A 20746-nucleotide genomic window follows, 5' to 3' on the forward strand; every position below is an offset into this window, starting at 1 on the left:
AGCTGAACCGTTGGGACCCTCCCTGGTCTCCTGCGTTGCAAGGCCCAGGTCCCTGGAAAGGGCCTCATGGCCGCGGCAGAGGCACAGACAGACCCGGCACTGGTGAGTGGATGGCCCCTCAGGCCCTTTGGACCTCCAGCCACATTATCCCGGCGCCCCCATATAGAGCGAAGTTGTCCTGGGTCTCTTCACTTCCCCTTAGTCTGCCTTTGAGTCTGGGGGCCGTGGAGGCCGGTCAGTCAGTCCCAGACTAGTGCCCTGAATCCAGGCCAGGGTTGATATGGAAGAGTTCCCAACTCAGTTAATCGATGATCTGTGCAGGGCTGTCCCAGGCACTTGAACCACTAGGTGAAAATGCTGGGAGGTGAGGCTGAGCTGGGTGGAATTGCGAATCTCCATTTTGCCTGTTGGGGACAGAGTGGCGAGACAGAAGTCAGGTCTGGAATGGCAGGGTGAGGAACGGGGTCTCTTTTTGGGGTTTTTTTTTTTTTTGGTTATTTATTTATTTAGCTATTTATTATTTATTTTTGTCTGTGCTGGGTATTTGTTGCTGCGCGTGGGCTTTCTCTAGTGGCGGCGAGCGGGGGCAACTTTTCGTTGCGGTGCGTGGACTTCTCATTGCGGTGGCTTCTCTTGTTGTGGAGCACAGGCTCTAGGTGTGCGGGCTTCAGTAGTTTTGGCACGTGGGCTCAGTAGTTGTGGCGCTCAGGCTCTACAGCGCAGGTTCTGTAGTCGTGGCGCACGGGCTTAGTTGCTCCGCGGCATGTGGGATCTTCCCGGATCAGGGCTCAAACCCGTGTCCCCTGCATTAGCAGGCGGATTCTTAACCACTGCGCCACCAGGGAAGTCCCGGGGTCTCTTTTTGGGTTGATGGAAACGATAGAGGATTTGGAGGCAAGGAGGGAAGGGATCTGATCCAGGTTTTAATAGGTTTCCTCTAGCTGTCAAGTGGAGAGCAGGCTTGAGAATGAGTGGAGTCAGCAGCAGCGAGGGAACTCCCTGCAACCCCCACACATACATGGAGCTCCCCGTTACACGTAGTGTCTTCAGCCATCCTCCCAGCCCAAGTGTGTGTTGCAGGTGTGCAAAGCAGGTTTTGGAGCCCACAGCCTGGGTGCAGCTCCAGGCTCTGCCACTGCCCAGTAGCAGGAAAGTCTGCTACGTCCTGACCGCTCAGTTTCCTCTGCTGTGAAATGGAGCTGATCCCAGCGTCTTCTCTTTGGGGTCCTTGTGAGAGATGAGTGGGGCAGGGAGTGAAAAACCACTGAATGCAGCACAGTGTACCCAGGAATGCTCAGGAAATGCTAGTTGGGCTATTCGTTACTCTGATTTCTAGGGTCCAAGGAGGCCATTTCCCTGGTTTTGTCCTGAAGGCAGTACAAGCGAGAGAGAAATGGGACGTCTCAGAATCCCCTCTGTACCTGCACCATCTGAATGGACTGAGCCTTAGGAAAGAGCTCAAGCAACAGCGTGGAGACTTCAGTGTACATTCTGTCCATGCCCTTCCCAGGGCTGTGACCTTGAGCAAGTGTCATCGCTGCCCTTGTCTCCCATCTCTTGGGGTTAATGAGAATGTTAACATTTCCTACCCCGGCTTGAGGTGATCAGAGAGGGCATATGTGTGATATGTGTTCCCCAGTATCCAACCAGGTAGCATAACTCCAGACACTTTTCAGGGAGCAGAGCCCCTTGTCCTATGATGATCTTAGGGACTCACCCAGGGGAATCTGGTCTTGTATTCAGTTGAGGCCTGGAGGGAGAGGGAGAGCCTGTGGACCAAGGCACAGTGGGTGCAATATTTTTGGAATCACTGCTCCTCTGCTAGGAGTACCCTTGGGCAGGCTAGGAGCCAGGGAAGTCACTGGATTCATCTTGGCAGTTGCCATCTGTTTACAGTATGCAAAGCTGGCTTGCCATTTACAGCAGTAAATTCAGTTTCCTGTTTAAGACATTTCCTTTTATGTGAAAAGTGAGTCCATTAAAGATTGGGTGGTGGTGCTGTGTGGGAATGTGGTGTGCGTTTGAATGTCAACACACAGCAGGCCACAGGCTTCTCTCCAGCATGTGACCCTGTTTACTCTTGTCATACCCCAGTCACCATCAGGAGTTGTGTATTTGCTTTTTGTTCCTTCATTCCAGTCGTGTGGCCCCTCCTCAGAGAGGCCTTTCCGGATTTGCCCCCAGGCTCTCTAATCTCCCCACTCTTTTTTTCTTGTCACCAGAACCCTTAGGGCCATCTGACATTGTCTTGCTCAGTTACTTGTTGAGGATCTGTGCATCGCTGTTTGCTGCTCTATATCTAGACCTAGAACAGGGCCAGCCCTGTATGGAACAGGGGCTCAGTAGCTGGTTGGAGAGCTGGTGGGCGCTCATTACACTTAGAATCAGTTCAAACCCCCACCATGGCCCGCTGCAGCTGTCCCTCTGACTACCTCTGTGCTGTCTGTGTGTCCTTCTCCCCTCCCATCCTTCCCCGGCTCACTGCCCTCCCAGCTACACCATCCTCCACTTGCCAAGCTCTTACCCACTTCCCAGCCTTTGCCTTTGTAGTCCCCTCCGCCTGGAACACTGTCTCCCTGTGCATTGTTCAGGCCTCTGCTCAAATGCCACCTCTTCATTGAGGTAGGTCCTGGTCTTTTTTTTTTTTAATTAATTTATTTAGTTTTTATTTATTTATTTTTGTCTGTGTTGGGTCTTCATTGCTGCGCACGGGCTTTCTCTAGTTGCAACAAGTGGGGGCTACTCTTCATTGCTGTGAGTGTGCTTCTCATTGATGTGGCTTTTCTTTGTTGAGGAGTACAGGCTCTAGGTGCGCGGGCTTCAGTAGTTGTGGCACATGGGCTCAGTAGTTGTGGCTCGTGGGCTCTAGAGCTCAGGCTCAGTAGTCGTGGTGCATGGGCTTAGTTGCTCCGCGGCATGTGGGATCTTCCCAGAGCAGGGCTCGAACCCGTGTCCCCTGCATTGGCAGGTGGATTCTTAACCACTGCACCACTACGGAAGTCCCTCCTGGTCTTTTTAATCCTAGCTAAAGTACCCGCTGCACCCACATGCTTGGGATCTGGCTTGGGATCATGCTTGGGATTTTCCAGGGTGTTTGAGGAGCAAAGAGGAAAAATAATCATAACGAAACAATGGTTGGGGGTGGGATGAATTGGGAGATTGGGACTGACATATACACACTAATATGTATAAAATAGATAACTAATAAGAACCTGCTATATAGCAAAAAACAAGAAAAAACAACAATGGTAACAGTGGGCTTCCACTGGGCCCTTGATTTGCTCTGAGGGACTGTGGTTATGTTTCATTTCATTCAATCCCCCCACCTCCTCAGAGTTAGTTTCTGTTATTATACAGAATGCTTTACAGAAGAGGAACTTGAGGCTCAGAGACATTGTTACCTGCCCAAGGTCACACAGCTCTCAAGTAGTTGAAACTCACACCTTGTCCATTGGCCACCAGAGCCTGTGTTCCCAACTATAGTAGGCTGGGAAGGACAACACCTAAATTAAACAGGCTCTGATCCCATCCAACAGCCCCAAAGCGCATGATGCTACTCTATTTGACTTTTGAGGCACCAGTGACCTTCAAGGATGTGGTTGTGACCTTCACCCCGGAGGAGTGGGAATTACTGGATCCAGCTCAGAGGACCCTGTACCAGAAGGTGATGCTGGTGACCTACAGGCTCCTGGTCTCACTGGGTAAGGCTTCTCCTCACCTCCATGGGGGTTCGGGGGGGAGACCTGCAGCCTCCTTCTCTGTTCCATCCTCTCTCTTAAGGCCCGGATGGTGGAGAAGTTCTCTGGAGCTGCCCACCCTCCTCTCCATTGCCCCTGCCATGTTCTGGCCTCGCCTTCTCCTGCCTGCTCTCCCTTTGTCTCCACCACGGATCATCGGGCAAGAAGCATGGTCCCCCTCATGGAAGGAAGCGGGGATCCCAGGAACAGTATGTCCTGAGGAGCTGTCCTCAGGAACGTGTGCCTGTGCCCTGGCTCTGGGTTTCCTCCTGGCTTCTCTCTGTGGCTCTGCTCGTGTCACTCTCTTTTCACAACAGCTTTGGGTAGAAGTGGGCATCTCAGTCCTTGCTCTCTGAGACCCTCAAATTTCTTATCTCTACTTTTCTCTGCGTGTTTCTGTCATGCATTTTCTGTGTAGGTGTTTTGTTTGTTTGTTTGTGTTTGTGCTGTGTGGCTTGTGGGACCAGGGATTGAACCTGGGCCCTTGGCATTGAAAGTGCAGCATCCTAACCACTGGACTACCAGGGAATTCCCCTGTGTAGGTGTTTTTGTGACAGGAAGTGACCACTTGAGCCCACACTTCCCACAACCTCTCGCTCCAGCACTCAGCCCAGGCTCAGCCTGGGACCCTTATGAAAGATTCCCATGAGGGGAATCTGACCGGCCCAACCTGGTTGGGTCAGGTGACCCCACTGCCCAGTTAGCAGGGTCGTGGATGATGGACTGATTCTCCAAGAAGGGGGAGAGTCAGGCAGGTCCCTAGGAGGCGTCTGCCATCCATGCCGCCCATCATCTTTGTAACAACACAATATCATTTGGAAGTCTTCTTTGGCCTCAGTGTCTGTATGACCATCCCTTCCTCCGGCCTCCCCACACTCTCTGCTGGGACCACAGATGATTTTAGAGGACACACAGAGTATCACCAGATGGCTTTGATGGACACCCTGAGAAAGCTGTTTCCCTCCTGACTCATGGCAGGAAAAATGTCTCAGCTCATGCTTCGTTCATTGCCTTCCACCCATGACCGTTGCTGATTTCCCTTTCAGCAGAGGGAGCGGCCTGCAACTTTCACACCCTGAGCAGGCTGATGAGCTCTCTGGACTTAATCACCTTATTTTGATTTCATTGTTGTGTTTTGATGGTAACCTTTTATTTGTAGCAAGGGAAATGTTTTCCCATTTTTCTAGAGTGATTAGAGATTCCCTTTTTGAAGAAATTGATTTAAGAGGTTTGGTTGGAAGAAAAGCCTTTAGTAACAATTAGTCACAGCTAATGTCCCCCGAGCACTGATGCTGCGTCAGGCCTGTTCCAGGCACTTGCCCTGCTCTGCTCACTGGATCCTGTGAGGTGCTGGGTTTTCCTGAAGCTGCCTGACTCTGAATCCAGTTCTCTCCCCTCTGGGGACCTCCTGCCCAAAGGAATCAATCAGATTTTGGAGCAAAATACTTTATTGTGATAATTTAAACTCTCTTATATATTATTCAGTGATATTATTACATTCTTAATGTTATTACTTTAGTAAAATGCACAGTCTTATGCCCAGTGCATGTTTTACTCATGTACCGACTACTGTGGCTTCCACCAGATCCATCTTTGGAGCATCTCCAGCCCCCAGCAGGCTCCCCTGCCCCACGGTATAAGGAAAACACAGCCGTGGCAGTGTTTAGTTTCTCGGGAAGATAAAATGCTAACATTTGAGCTCAACCTTAGAAGATGCCCCTTCGTGATGAGATGCAATCCTCTGCCTTTCTTGGTGGTCAAAGCCCTTTCCTTTGTGAAATGACGCTGAAAGGAGATGAAAGGTGATGTCTGTGGGAATGTCCACAGTTACCCAAATCACCATGTGGGTTTCCCCGTGTCTGCCTCTTTTGTGGTTCCTACAATGCACAAGTTGGGGAATCACCAAGAAGACCCCTCGCACCATCCCCTGGTCCCCGACAGTTAAATCCTCACACTCACATTCCCCCCAAGTCAGCAGCCCACTTTTCCCAGCTGCTGACCCCACACAGGGCTTCTGAGCCGTCTTCTCCCCAGTGCGATGCTCAGCAGGCCGGGCTTCGGAACCGGGCTGCCTGGTGTTGAATCCCAGCTCAGTTGCCTTTGGACTGTGGCAGGTACTGAGGCCAACCTTATTCTCTGTTTTCCTGCTCCTTCTCCCAGTGCACGGGTCTGCTTGGGCCTCATCCGGGTCCCTCACCAGCCACAAGATGCTGCAGCAGTAACTGAAGCAGTCGAACACCCAGTTCACCCCTTCCTTCTCCCACAGTCAAGGCTGTCCCTTCTGCCTGAGCCACAGACTTAAGTCACTGGTCTGCTTGAGACTGCTGATGGTTGGGGGTACCATTTGCAAGTTGATGGAGACCAGGGCTTTCATTACTCCCAGGTGCCAGAATTACCCAGGGAGCCTTGGAAACTACTAATGCCCAGGCCTTACCCCAGAGATCTAGTTTGAACTGGTCTGTGGTGAGAATCAGGCGTCATTTGGTGAGACACACTGACTTAGATTAATTAGAAAACAGCTGCAGAAGGAGTGGGTGACTTTTCCAGTGTCCCGTGGTTGCATGTGAGTGGGGTGTACACCTGCCCAGTGTTGGGTTCTATAGGATGGAGACTATTGGGTAGACATTGTCCTAGGCTGGTGTTTGCGCCTTGGTTTCAGGATCCAGGTCAGCATTTTTTTTCTTTTTTTTTGCTTGCATGGGAGCACCATTATTCTGAAATATTCCCTGTCCTGAATACCACACTCTATAGAGAGGGTCCTCGTGGTTTTTAAAAAACACCTTTGTCCTTTATCTCCATAAACAGGGCATCCTGTTCCCAAACCAGAACTGACCTACCTGTTGAATCCTGGGCAAAAGCTATGGATGGTGAAGAGAGGCTTTTCCCAAAGCTCTTCCTCAGGTGGGTTGCCAAGAGCCAGGCAGTGGGGGTCACTACAGCATGCAGACCGGGAGGGACTGCTGCCTCTGAAATTCCGTGGAAGCTTCTTGTTGGGACCTCCCTGGGGACACCAGTCACATCCAAGATGTTGAGAAGGCCAGAACCAACCTTGAACAATCATTAGATCCCTCATCCAGCCATCTCCAAGTCCTGTCCATTTTATACCCCGCATCCATTTCCTGAGTCCATCCCCTTTCTGAGCGTCACCATTACCACCATTATCAACTCTCTCGTCATCTCTTGTCTGCGTAATGCTGCACACCCTGTTGTCTCTGTTCATCTGCTCTGTGCATCCGCCCAGCTCTGTCTCCTGCAGCAGCTCTCCCAGCCATTCACCTTATTCCAAACCTTCACCACTCCCCAGCTGCTGGGGCCTCATCCTATGAGAAAATTCATGTTGGAAATAAAGATTGCTTACTTCTCTTTCTCTTTCCTCAGTCCTTTCAGACTCATCTGTATCTGATTGCTGCCTACAGCTTCTGTTCTCACCTCCCTCTGAAGCTGTGACCAGTTCCTGCACCAGGAACATCTCCCGCCTTCTTGGGAATTCTTTTCATCTCCTAGTTCCTTCCTGAGCTCTAGAATGGCCTCTAATTGGTGTGACTATCTGTACAACCAGCTTCTTGGAGGAGGTGTTTCATTCTTAGAAGAAAGGTCTACACTAGACTTCCATGCATCCCCTTCACTCTTTATTTTTTTCTGCTTTTTCAAAACTGAAGTGCAACTGACACATATCAGTATTCATGAATCTTAAAGGACTTAACCTGATGATTTTTTAAAAATTTTTTAAGATTAATTTTATTTTTGGCTGTGTTGGGTCTTTGTTGCTGTGCATGGGGTTTCTTTAGTTGCGGCAAGCAGGGGCTACTCTTCATTGAGGTGTGCAGGCTTCTCATTGCAGTGGCTTCTCTTGCTGTGGAATACAGGCTCTAGGTGCAGGCTCTAGGCTTCAGTTGTTGTGGCATGCAGGCTCAGTAGTTGTGGCACACGGGCTTAGTTGCTCCACGGCATGTGGGATCTTCCTGGACCAGGGCTCAAACCTATATCCCCTGCATTGGCAGGTAGATTCTTAACCACTGCGCCACCAGGGAAGTCCCAACCTGATGAATTTTTACACATGAATAAATCCAAGTAACCACCATTCAGGTCAAGATACAGACCTTAGGAGGCTCCTTGTGAGCCCTCCTAGTCCATACTACCACCTACGAAGGTAACCTCCAATACTCAGACACCGTCAGTGAGTTTTCACTGTCCTCGAGTCGATAAAACAGAACTTCATAGTATGTTTTCTGCCCATCTTCTGTTGATCATCAGGATGTCTATGAGAGTCATTAATGTGGTTGCAAATAGTTGGAGTGTGATATTTTCATACTTTGTAATATCTCATTACAGTAATATATTGCAGTTTATCCATTCTCCTGTTGATGGACATCAGAGTTGTTACCCTTTTTTTGGATGTCATGAACAAAACTGCTATGAGCTGGTCTGTTGGGCATATACCCAGGATTGGACTGGCTCAGACATGGGATAGGTGTATATTCAACTTTAAGAGAAACCGCCAGACAATTTCCAGTGTGGTTGACCATCCCGCACTCCCACCAGCCATGTATGAGAGTTCCCATTGCTCCACATTCTCATCAGTGCTTGGTGTCATCTCCTTACTCTTTGTGGCACTCTAGAGGAGAGTCTCAGGACCACAACACTGAAGCTGAAGTCTTTCTTTCTTATCCCCATACCTCCAGCACAGAGATAACCATTTTGCATAATTTGGATTTATTATTCATTCCTTGTTTTGTGGTAACTTATTACAAAATCTATTTCCTTGTAGATGTAGAGCTATTCAGATACTGTTTCTTATGTTAGTTTTGGTATGTTGTGTCTTTCAATCGGTCCACTTCATCTAAATGTTCAATCCATTACTTTTTTTAAAAAATAAATTTATTTATTTATTTATTTTTGGCTGCATTGGGTCTTTGTTGCTACGCGCGGGCTTTTCTCTAGTTGCGGTGAGCAGGGGCTACTCTTTGTTTCCGTGCGTGGGCTACTCATTGTGGTGGCTTCTTTTGTTGCAGAGCATGGGCTCTAGGTGTGTGGGCTTCAGTAGTTGTGGTACGTAGGCTCAGTAGTTGTGGCTCATGGGCTCTAGAGCACAGGCTCAGTAGTTGTGGTGCACAGGCTTAGTTGCTCCGTGGCATGTGGGATCTTCCCAGACCAGGACTCGAACCCATGTACCCTGCATTGGCAGGCGGATTCTTAACCACTGCACTACCAGAGAAGTCCCAATCCATTAGTTTTTTGTGTTTTTTTTTCAACATCTTTATTGAAGTATAATTGCTTTACAGTGGTGTATTAGTTTCTGCTTTATAACAAAGTAAATCAGTTATACATATACATATGTTCCCATATCTCTTCCCTCTTGCATCTCCCTCCCTCCCACCCTCCCCATCGCACCCCTCCAGGTGGTCACAAAGCACCGAGCTGATCTCCCTGTGCTATGTGGCTGCTTCCCACTAGCTATCTATTTTACATTTGGTAGTGTATATATGTCCATGACACTCTCTCACCCTGTCACATCTCACCCCCCCCCCTCCCCATATCCTCAAGTCCCTTCTCTCGTAGGTCTGTGTCTTTATTCCCATCTTGCCACTAGGTTCTTCATGGCCTTTTTTTTTTTCCTTAGATTCTATATATATGTGTTAGCATACTGTATTTGTTTTTCTCTTTGTGACTTACTTCACTCTGTATGACAGACTCTAACTCCATCCACCTCATTACAAATACCTCCATTTCATTTCTTTTTATGGCTGAGTAATATTCCATTGTATATATGTGCCACATCTTCTTTATCCATTCATCCGATGATGGACACTTAGGTTGCTTCCATGTCCTGGCTATTGTAAATAGAGCTGCAATGAACATTTTGGTACATGACTCTTTTGAACTATGGTTTTCTCAGGGTATATGCCCAGTAGTGGGATTGCTGGGTCGTATGGTAGTTCTATTTGTAGTTTTTTAAGGAACCTCCATACTGTTCTCCATAGTGGCTGTATCAATTTACATTCCCACCAACAGTGCAAGAGTGTTCCCTTTCCTCCACACCCTCTCCAGCATTTATTGTTTCTAGATATTTTGATGATGGCCATTCTGACCGGTGTGAGATGATATCTCATTGTAGTTTTGATTTGCATTTCTCTAATGATTAATGATGTTGAGCATTCTTTCATGTGTCTGTTGGCAATCTGTATATCTTCTTTGGAGAAATGTCTATTTAGGTCTTCTGCCCATTTTTGGGTTGGGTTGTTCGTTTTTTTGTTATTGAGCTGCATGAGCTGCTTATAAATCTTGGAGATTAATCCTTTGTCAGTTGCTTCATTTGCAAATATTTTCTCCCATTCTGAGGGTTGTCTTTTGGTCTTGTTTATGGGTTCCTTTGCTGTGCAAAAGCTTTTAAGTTTCATTAGGTCCCATTTGTTTATTTGTGTTTTTATTTCCATTTCTCTAGGAGCTGGGTCAAAAAGAATCTTGCTGTGATTTATGTCAGAGTGTTCTGCCTATGTTTTCCTCTAAGAGTTTGATAGTGTCTGGCCTTACAGTTAGGTCTTTAATCCATTTTGAGTTTATTTTTGTGTATGGTGTCAGGGAGTGTTCTAATTTCATACTTTTACATGTATCTGTCCAATTTTCCCAGCACCACTTATTGAAGAGGCTGTCTTTTCTCCACTGTATATGCTTGCCTCCTTTATCAAAGATAAGGTGACCATATGTGCGTGGGTTTATCTCTGGGCTTTCTATCCTGTTCCATTGATCTATATTTCTGTTTTTGTGCCAGTACCAAACTGTCTTGATTACTGTAGCTTTGTAATATAGCCTGAAGTCAGGGAGCCTGATTCCTCCAGCTCCATTTTTCGTTCTCAAGATTGCTTTGGCTATTCGGGGTCTTTTGTGTCTCCATACAAATTGTGAAATTTTTTGTTCTAGTTCTGTGAAAAATGCCAGTGGTAGTTTGATAGGGATTGCACTGAATGTGTAGATTGCTTTGGGTAGTAGAGTCATTTTCACAATGTCGATTCTTCCAATCCAAGAACATGGTATATCTCTCCATCTATTTGTATCATCTTTAATTTCTTTCATCAGTGTCCTATACTTTTCTGCATACAGGTCTTTTGTCTCCTTAGGTAGGTTTATTCCTAGATATTTTATTCTTTTTGTTGCAATGGTAAACGGGAGTGTTTTCTTAATTTCACTTCCAGATTTTTCGTCATTAGTGTATAGGAATGCAAGAGATTTCTGTGCATTCATTTTGTATCCTGCTACTTTACCAAATTCATTGATTAGCTCTAGTAGCTTTCTGGTAGAACTTTAGGATTCTCTATGTATAGTATCATGTCATCTGCAAACAGTGACAGCTTTACTTCTTCTTTTCCGCTTTGGATTCCTTTTATTTCTTTTTCTTCTCTGATTGCTGTGACTAAAACTTCCAAAACTATGTTGAATAATAGTGGTGAGAGTGGGCAACCTTGTCTTGTTCCTGATCTTAGTGGAAATGGTTTCAGTTTTTCACCATTGAGGACAATGTTGGCTGTGGGCTTGTCATATATGGCCTTTATTATGTTGAGGAAAGTTCCCTCTATGCCTACTTTCCGCAGGGCTTTTATCATAAATGGGTGTTGAATTTTGTCGAAAGCTTTCTCTGCATCTATTGAGATGATCATATGGTTTTTCTCCTTCAATTTGTTAATATGATGTATCACGTTGATTGATTTGCGTATATTGAAGAATCCTTGCATTCCTGGGATAAACCCCACTTGATCTTGGTGTATGATCCTTTTAATGTGCTGTTGGATTCTGTTTGCTAGTATTTTGTTGAGGATTTTTGCATCTATGTTCATCAGTGATACTGGCCTGTAGTTTTCTTTCTTTGTGACATCTTTGCCTGGTTTTGGTATCAGGGTGATGCTGGCCTCGTAGAATGAGTTTGGGAGTGTTCCTCCCTCTGCAATATTTTGGAAGAGTTTGAGAAGGATAGGTGTTAGCTCCTCTCTAAATGTTTGATAGAATTCACCTGTGAAGCCATCTGGTCCTGGGCTTTTGTTTGTTGGAAGATTTTTAATCACAGTTTCAATTTCAGTGCTTGTGATTGGTCTGTTCATATTTCCTATTTCTTCCTGGTTCAGTCTCGGTAGGTTGTCCATTTCTACGAATCTGTCCATTTCTTCCAGGTTGTCCATTTTATTGGCATAGAGTTGCTTGTAGTACTCTCTCATGATCGTTTGTATTTCTGCAGTGTCAGTGGTTACTGCTCCTTTTTCATTTCTAATTCTATTGATTTGAGTCTTCTCCCTTTTTCTCTTGATGAGTCTGGCTAATGGTTTATCAATTTTGTTTATCTTCTCGAGGAACCAGCTTTTAGTTTCATTGATTTTTGCTATTGTTTCCTTCATTTCTTTTTCATTTATTTCTGATCTGATCTTTATGGTTTCTTTCCTTCTGCTAGCTTTGGGGGTTTTTTTTGCTCTTCTTTCTCTAATTGCTTTAGGTGCAAGGTTAGGTTGTTTATTCGAGATGTTTCCTGTTTCTTGATGTAGGCTTGTATTGCTATAAACTTCCCTCTTAGAACTGCTTTTGCTGCATCCCATAGGTTTTGGGTCGTCGTGTCTCCATTGTCATTTGTTTCTAGGTATTTTTTGATTTCCCCTTTGATTTCTTCAGTGATCACTTCATTATTAAGTAGTGTATTGTGTAGCCTCCATGTGTTTGTATTTTTTACAGATCTTTTCCTGTAATTGATATCTAGCCTCATAGCGTTGTGGTCGGAAAAGATACTTGATATGATATCAATTTTCTTAAATTTACCAAGGCTTGATTTGTGACCCAAGATATGATCTATCCTGGAGAATGTTCCATGAGCACTTGAGAAAAATGTGTATTCTGTTGTTTTTGGGTGGAATGTCCTATAAATATCAATTAAGTCCATGTTGTTTAATGTATCATTTAAAGCTTGTGTTTCCTTATTTATTTTCATTTTGGATGATCTGTCCATTGGTGAAAGTGGGGTGTTAAAGTCCCTTACTATGATTGTGTTACTGTCGATTTCCCCTTTTATGGCTGTTAGTATTTGCCTTATGTATCGAGGTGCTCCTATGTTGGGTGCATAGATATTTACAATTGTTATACCTTCCTCTTGGATCGATCCCTTGATCATTATATAGTGTCCTTCTTTGTCTCTTGTAATAGTCTTTATGTTAAAGTCTGTTTTGTCTGATATGAGAATTGCTACTCCAGCTTTCTTTTGATTTCCATTTGCATGGAATATCTTTTTCCATCCCCTCACATTCAGTCTGTATGTGTCTCTAGGTCTGAAGTGGGTCTCTTGTAGACAGCATATATATGGGTCTTGTTTTTGTATCCATTCAGCCAGTCTGTGTCTTTTGGTGGGAGCATTTAATCCATTTACATTTAAGGTAATTATCAATATGTATGTTCCTATTCCCATTTTCTTAAATATTTTGGGTTTGTTATTGTAGGTGTTTTCCTTCTCTTGTGTTTCTTGCCTAGAGAAGGTCCTGTAGCATTTGTTGTAGAGCTGGTTTGGTGGTGCTGAACTCTCTCAGCTTTTGCTTGTCTGTAAAGGTTTTAATTTCTCCATCAAATCTGAATGAGATCCTTGCTGCGTAGATTAATCTTGGTTGTAGGTTTTTCTCCTTCATCACTTTAAGTATATCCTGCCACTCCCTTCTGGCTTGCAGAGTTTCTGCTGAAAGATCAGCTGTTAACCTTATGGGGATTCCCTTGTGCGTGATTTGTTGTTTTTCCCTTGCTGCTTTTAATATGTTTTCTTTATGTTTAATTTTTGACAGTTTGATTAATATGTGTCTTGGCGTGTTTCTCCTTGGGTTTATCCTGTATGGGACTCTCTGTGCTTCCAGGACTTGATTAACCATTTCCTTTCCCATATTAGGGAAGTTTTCAATATAATCTCTTCAAATATTTTCTCAGTCCCTTTCTTTTTCTCTTCTTCTTCTGGGACCCCTATAATTCGAATGTTGGTGCATTTAATGTTGTCCCAGAGGTCTCTGAGACTGTCCTCAGTTCTTTTCATTCTTTTTTCTTTATTCTGCTCTGCAGTAGTTATTTCCACTCTTTTATCTTCCAGGTCACTTATCCGTTCTTCTGCCTCAGTTATTCTACTATTGATCCTGTCTAGAGTATTTTTAATTTCATTTATTGTGTTTTTCATCGTTGCTTGGTTCCTCTTTAGTTCTTCTACATCCTTGTTAAATGTTTCTTGCATTTTGTCTATTCTATTTCCAAGATTTTGGATCATCTTTACTATCATTATTCTGAATTCTTTTTCAGGTAGACTGCCTATTTCCTCTTCATTTGTTAGGTCTGGTGTGTTTTGACCCTGCTCCTTCACCTGCTGTGTGTTTTTTTGTCTTCTCATTTTGCTTATCTTACTGTGTTTGGGGTCTCCTTTTCACAGGCTTCAGGTTCCTAGTTCCCGTTGTTTTTGGTATCTGTCCCCAGTGGCTAAGGTTGGTTCAGTGGGTTGTGTAGGCTTCCTGGTGGAGGGGCCTAGTGCCTGTGTTCTGGTGGATGAGGTTGGATCTTGTCTTTCTGGTGGGCACGTCCACATCTGGTGGTGTGTTTTGGGGTGTCTGTGGCCTTATTATGATTTTAGGCAGCCTCTCTGCTAATGGAAGGGGCTGTGTTCCTGTCTTGCTAGTTGTTTGGCATAGGGTGTCCAGCACTGTAGCTTGCTGGTTGTTGAGTGAAGCTAGGTCTTGATGTTGAGATGGAGATCTCTGAGAGATTTTCGCTGTTTGGTATTACGTGGAGCTGGGAGGTCTCTTGTGGACCAGTGTCCTGAAGTTGGCTCTCCCACCTCAGAGGCACAGCCCTGATGCCTGGCTGGAGCACCAAGAGCCTTTCATCCACATGGCTCAGAATAAAAGGGAGAAAAAATAGAAAGAAAGAAAGAGGATCAAATAAAATAAAATAAAGGTATTATAATAAAAAATAAGAAAAAAATTATTAAGAATAAATTTATTAAGAAAAAAAATTTTTTAATTTTTAAAAATAGATTTATAAATTTTTTATAATAAAAATTAAAAAATTAAGAAGAAAATTTATTAAGAAAAATTTTTTTTAATTTTTTAAAATAAAAAATATGAAAAAACTTATTAAAAATTTTTTTTTAATTTTTTTAAAAATAGAAAATAAGGAAAAAATTATTAAGAAAACATTTATTAGGAAAAAAAAATTTTTTAAGTAAAAAAGAAAAAAAAAAACGGACGGACCTAACCCTAGGACTAATGGTGAAAGCAAAGCTATACAGACAAAATCTCACCCAGAAGCATACACGTATACACTCACTAAAAAGGAAAAGGGAAAAAATTAATATATCCTGCTCCCAAAATCCACCTCCTGAATTTGCCAATCCATTAGTTTTTAAAATTGTTTTATCATACCTGTGTGTATATATGTGTGTATACCTAGGCAATATATTGTGTAGTTTTTTTTTTTCCTCAAACTTTATAAAAGGAGTATTCTCTAGCCATCTGAGCTGGCTTTTTTATTCAGTGTTATGTTACTAATATTTATCATACATATAGTTGTAGTTCACTCATGTTCTTCAGCTGTAAAATATGCTGTTGCATGAATATACCACAGAATATTCATTCTCTTGGACATTTACTTTTTCCCAGTTTTTCACTCTTACAAACAATGCTGCTGTGAAAATTCTTCCACATGTGTCCTTGTGCACATGTGCAGGAGTTTCTCTCTTTTTTTAAAATAAATTTATTTATTTTATTTTTGACGGCATTGGGTCTTCGTTGCTGCGTGCGGGCTTTCTCTAGTTGCGGTGAGTGGAGGCTTCTCTTTGTTGTGGTGCACAGGCTTCTCATTGCAGTGGCTTCTCTTGTTGCGGAGCACAGGCTCTAGGCGCGCGGGCTTCAGTAGTTGTGGCACGCGGGCTCAGTAGTTGTGGCACACGGGCTTAGTTGCTCTGCAGCATGTGGGATCTTCCCAGACCAGGGCTCGAACCCGTGTCCCCTGCATTGGCAGGTGGATTCTTAACTGCTGCGCCACCAGGTACACCCAGGAGTTTCTCCTGATATTGTTCCTAGGAGTGGAATTTTGGATAACTAGGTGCCTGGAACATTAAGATGATACCCAGTTGTTTTCTTTTTCTTTTTTTGTTTTTTGGTCGCACTGCACAGCATGTGGGATCTTAGTTCCCAGACCAGGGATTGAACCCATGCCCCTTGCATTGGAAGCGTGGAGTCTTAATCACTGGGCCACCAGGGAAGTCCTATCCAGTTGTTTTCTGAAAGTGGATATAATAATTTTCACTTCCAGTGTCTGAGCGATTTCATTGGCCCATATCCTCTCCAATATCTGATATTGCCAGGCTCCTTAATTGTTGCCAGTCAAGTGGATGTAAGAGTATCTCAGCGTAGTTTGTTTTGCAGCCCTTCATTACTAAGAAAGTTGAGCAACTCTTTATTTGTTTAGTGGCCACACGTGTGTTGTCTTTTACTAATGTCAGTTTATGAATTTTTTTGCCACAACTTTCTATTAAGATGGTTGCTCTCCTCTTTTAGATTTATCAGATTTTTTACATATTCCTGACACTAATCTTTTACCCATCATATGTGCTGCAGTTGTTTTCTACTAGCATTAAGCTTGCATTTTTATTTTCTTTAAAGTATCTTTTGGTGAAAAGAAATTCATATTTTGTTTAGTCATGTCAATTTATCTTTTGTTTTATGATTTCTGCTTTTCATGTCTTGCTAGGAAATCTTTTCCTACACCAAAGTAAAAAAGATATTCTATTTTTCTATTGCTTACGAAAATATTTTGAAATTTAGCTTCTGCCATTTAAGTTGTAACGAATCTGGAATTAACTTTCTGTGTGGTGTGAAGTGGAAATGCAAGAACTTTTTTCCTCATCTGGGAAATCAGTTTTTTAGCTGCATATTTTGTATAGTCCCTTCTTTTCCCACTAATCTGCTATGCCACCTCTGCTGTATCTCTGTCTGTACCTCCACCATCCTCGCATTGCCCTGCAGTTTCCTGGACATCCAGTATTCTCTCTAGACTCTGCACCTTTGTACACTCTGTCTCCTTTGGCTGTGATGCCTTCTTACTTTCTGTATCTGGTAACTACTCCTAGTTATTTAGAACTCAGACCTCAAGACACCTCTTCTGGGAATCCTCCCCTGACATCTTTTTCTCATCTGGGCTGGGTTAGATGCCCCCTTTTCAGTGTTCTTGTAGCACCACGTGACGTCCTTTCTTAGAACAAATACAGCACACACAGTATCATCATTACCCTCTCCTTGGACAGTGAGGAGGGGACTCCACTCTACCTTCTCTGGCCCCTGCCCCAATTCTCCTTGAGGCTGTCCCTTTAAAGGTGTCATGAATCCAAGGACTAGCAAAAAAACAAAACAAAACAAAACAAAACCATGAGTTTCAGAAATGTGAAAACCCAGCTGGTGTCAGGTATCAGGGGCACATCTCCATCTTCCTTTTCCTGCTGGCTTGGTGATTTTTATTTCTTCTGTGTTGGTATTGCTAATATGTGTCTTTTGTGTATTGGATTCCCTTCAGGTGACAAAGCAAAAACCAAGACCACAGAGACTACTGCTTCTCAGCCAGCCTTGTTTGATGGATGCTTAGTCCAAACGTCACTGACTCAGGAAGGCTTCAGTGTTTCTACTTCGGGGCAAGCCAGGAAACCAGAAGGAGTATCAGAAAAGCAGGGAGGGCACATGAGGACAGGAACAGTCCTTCACAAGAAAACCCTCCCTGGAAAGGTGAACCCTGACTGTGGTGATTTGGAAATATGTGACAGTCTGTGTTCAAAAGATTTACAGGATAGAGTGTCTACAGCAAATGCTTCTCATGAGTGTGAGTCACGTGGATCAAGGGAAGACCCGTTGTTTCATGGAGGGAAGAATGCCTACAGATGCAAAGCATGTGGGAAAGGGTTTGTCAAGAATCACTTCCTTGTTCGACATCAGCGAATTCACACTAGAGTACAACCCTATAAATGCAAAAAATGTGGGAAGCCCTTTCTCAAGAAAGCAGACCTCACTGGACACTACAGCATTCACATTGGGGAGAAACGCTATGGGTGCGTCGAGTGTGGGAAAGCCTTCAGCCACAGGTCACACCTCACGGAGCACCAGCGGATTCACAGTGGAGAGAAACCCTTTGTATGCATCGAGTGTGCGAAAGCCTTCAGCCGCAGGTCACACCTCACGGAGCACCAGCGGATTCACAGTGGAGAGAAGCCCTTTGTGTGCCTCGAGTGTGGGAAAGCCTTCAGCCGCAAGTCACACCTCACGGAGCACCAGCGGATTCACAGTGGAGAGAAGCCCTATGTGTGCGGTGAATGCGGAAGGGCCTTCGCCCACCAGTCTGATTTCATTTGGCATAAGAGAACCCACGCTGGAGAGAAACCCTCTGAGTGCAAAGAATGTGGGAAAGCGTTTAGTGACAGCTCTTCTGTAACTCGACACATGAGGTGTCACTCTAGGGAGAAGCCTTATGAGTGCAGTGAGTGTGGAAAGATCTACAGCTACAGCTCAACCCTCACCACCCATCAAAAGATTCATAGTGGGGTGAAATCCTACGAGTGTAAGAGATGTGGAAAGGCCTTTTACCAGAAGGCAGAGCTCAGACAACATCAGAGATCTCATACTGGGGACAGACTTTTCTGAAGTAACTATTGTGGCAAATAGTTTGGCCAGAGGAAAAATGTTCCTTGGCATATGAGAGTTCATACCCAAGAGAAGCCCTGGCCTCCCTCACATGCTCAGTTCTTGCTTGACTGTGGTGTTACCTTTAGCTAGAGCTGAGCCCTTGCACTGCAGAAATGGAGGCCAGTCTCTCCCAAAACATGACTTGGTTCTCAGCAGAGGGACCTTCTTTCCACACCTGAAAGCTCTTTGCTATGACGTGGCCCATACAGAGACCTGGGACTATTTGTCCCAGAGCAGGAGTGGTATGCATTTCAGTGGATGAAGGACCCCCTTCCCTAATGGCCTGTGTCTCCCTATCTAATTTTCTGTGTACAGAGGGGCCTGCTGTGTTCTTGCTAGTATGATGGGCAGGAGTCATGAGAACCCCATCCTTTATCCCCATTACCTCACACAGTGTCCTGGGTCCTGGGTCATGGAGACACATCGGTGATTGAGACGTGGGTTTTGCTGTTTAGAATGGGAAATACACATGATTACACACAGGTGAGGTATATCAACTCTGTTGCCGTGACAGTAACATGCTTATGATCCCCATCCAGCATAATGAAGAACAAGGTCAAAACTTAGGTATGGAGGGGCTCCCCTGGTGGCTCAGTGGTTAAGAATCCGCCTGCCAATGCAGGGGACATGGGTTTGAGCCCTGGTCCAGGAAGATCCCACATGCCGTGGAGCAACTAAGCCCATGTGCCACAGCTACTGAGCCTGCACTCTCGAGCCCATGAGCCACAATTACTGAGCCCGCATGCCACAACTACTGAAGCCCGCACCTACAGCCTGTGCTCTGCAACAAGAGAAGCCACCGCAATGAGAAGCCGGCGTACCTCAATGAAGAGTAGCCCCTGCTTGCCACAACTAGGGAAAGCCCACGTGCAGCAATGAAGACTCAACACAGCCAAAAATAAATAAATAAATTAAATAAATTTAAGACTTAGGCATGGAGGACAGATGTGATCAGGAAGAGTGGTCTAGTGGCTGGCTACAAGCTTGGACTCTGGGGACAATTGGGATTCCAATGCTCCTGAGCTGTGCCCATCACCAGCTGGATGACCTTGGTCATGTTGCTTCCTCACAAGCCTCTCTTCATGTCTGTAAAAGTGGAAAGATGTATGTTAAACTGTAAAGCATGGGAAGAGGAACAGATGGTATACAAGGATGATATCGTGCAGACCCATGAGGGATGGAAGAGCCCCAGCCATGTTTGAAGATGGAGAAGAGCACTCCTTGCAAAGGGAACAACATGTACCAAGATCCTGAGGCAGGCAAGAGCCGGAATTGTTGGGGGAAATAGCTGAAGACCAGTGTGTCCAAGGGAGACAAGTGGGCAGTGAGATGGAGGGTGCAGGGCCCAACACACATCATGAGAAATGTGGATTTTATTGCAACTGCTCTGGGAGGCTCAGGAAGGGACTCAGCAGGACAGTGGAATGATGTTATTTGTCTCTAAATCTCCCTTTGGCTGCTCTGTGGGGAATGAGGAGAATCAAAAACTGATGTGGGAGAGAGGAAAGAGGCCACTGTAGTCCAGGAGTATGTTGACAGTGGACTGGCCCAGGATGGTGGCATTGGAGATGATGGGATGAGGATGACCTGGGACACGTTAAGAAGCAGAGCTGACATTACATGTGCATCATTTGGATGCTGGGGTGAGCCCCAGGGAATGACTTTTCCCCCTCAGTCCTCAAGAGAGAGCCTTCTGCATTCATGGGAAACGTGAGTCATGGCTTGGCCTTGTGTTCCATTTTCTTGAGCAGCACCTAGCAAGTGTGTTGAGTGAGCAAGTGAAGCTGAAGGTCCCTTTCTGGGACACAGAAAAGGCAGGATGATTCCTTGTCCCCATGATGGTAGTATGGGCAGTTGAATTTTCCATGACCTTATTTCTCTGACCAAGGAGGGGCCCTGGCCCTGCCCAGATTAGATGACTTTAGGCAGGAGGGTGCGTAGAGCAGTGATGAGACTTGAATCACTTCAGGCACTATTCTCAACTGTGCTACTTACTGGTGGCCATTACTCAGGGCAACTCAGGGACCTTTTGGGTTCTTGGTTTCCTCCCCTGTATACTGGGAGATCGAATAACCGTTTGAACTCTCATTTTCATTATTTACGGAACAAGTGTGTTGGCCATCCCACTTTACCAGGTTGTGCAGGTTAAAGGATAGTGTTGTAAAGTGCCTGTCACAGTGTTGGGTATGTGTATATGCTTAAAAGTCAGCTATTGTAACTCATATGTTACTCCTTTGGGTTATCCTATTCCTTCCTCACCAGAAGATGTGCTGATGGGATTTCTAGTACAAA

The 20746-nt window shown here is 44.8% G+C and overlaps 1 protein-coding gene across 1 annotated transcript; it reads left to right on the forward strand.

Annotated features, from left to right (window-relative positions):
* Positions 1-36: 36 nt before the first annotated feature.
* On the forward strand, positions 37-19076 carry LOC118885180 (zinc finger protein 599-like). Its single transcript, XM_036833620.1, has 4 exons — positions 37-102; positions 3575-3701; positions 6543-6638; positions 17298-19076. Exons 1-4 carry the CDS (start codon positions 67-69, stop codon positions 18410-18412), a joined length of 1374 nt encoding a protein of 457 aa, XP_036689515.1. The 5' UTR covers positions 37-66; the 3' UTR covers positions 18413-19076.
* The last annotated feature ends 1670 nt before the right edge of the window (positions 19077-20746 follow it).

The sequence above is a fragment of the Balaenoptera musculus genome, chromosome 19 (genome assembly GCF_009873245.2).
Source record: "Balaenoptera musculus isolate JJ_BM4_2016_0621 chromosome 19, mBalMus1.pri.v3, whole genome shotgun sequence".
In the NCBI taxonomy this organism is placed as follows: domain Eukaryota; kingdom Metazoa; phylum Chordata; class Mammalia; order Artiodactyla; family Balaenopteridae; genus Balaenoptera; species Balaenoptera musculus.

Bases quoted from the DNA above. Each gene is read 5' to 3' on its own strand.
- LOC118885180 (XM_036833620.1), top strand. From the start codon at position 67: ATGGCCGCGGCAGAGGCACAGACAGACCCGGCACTG. The intron at 103-3,574 runs GTGAGTGGATGG...TTGACTTTTGAG, and splicing joins CACAGACAGACCCGGCACTG to GCACCAGTGACCTTCAAGGA. The intron at 3,702-6,542 runs GTAAGGCTTCTC...CTCCATAAACAG, and splicing joins CAGGCTCCTGGTCTCACTGG to GGCATCCTGTTCCCAAACCA.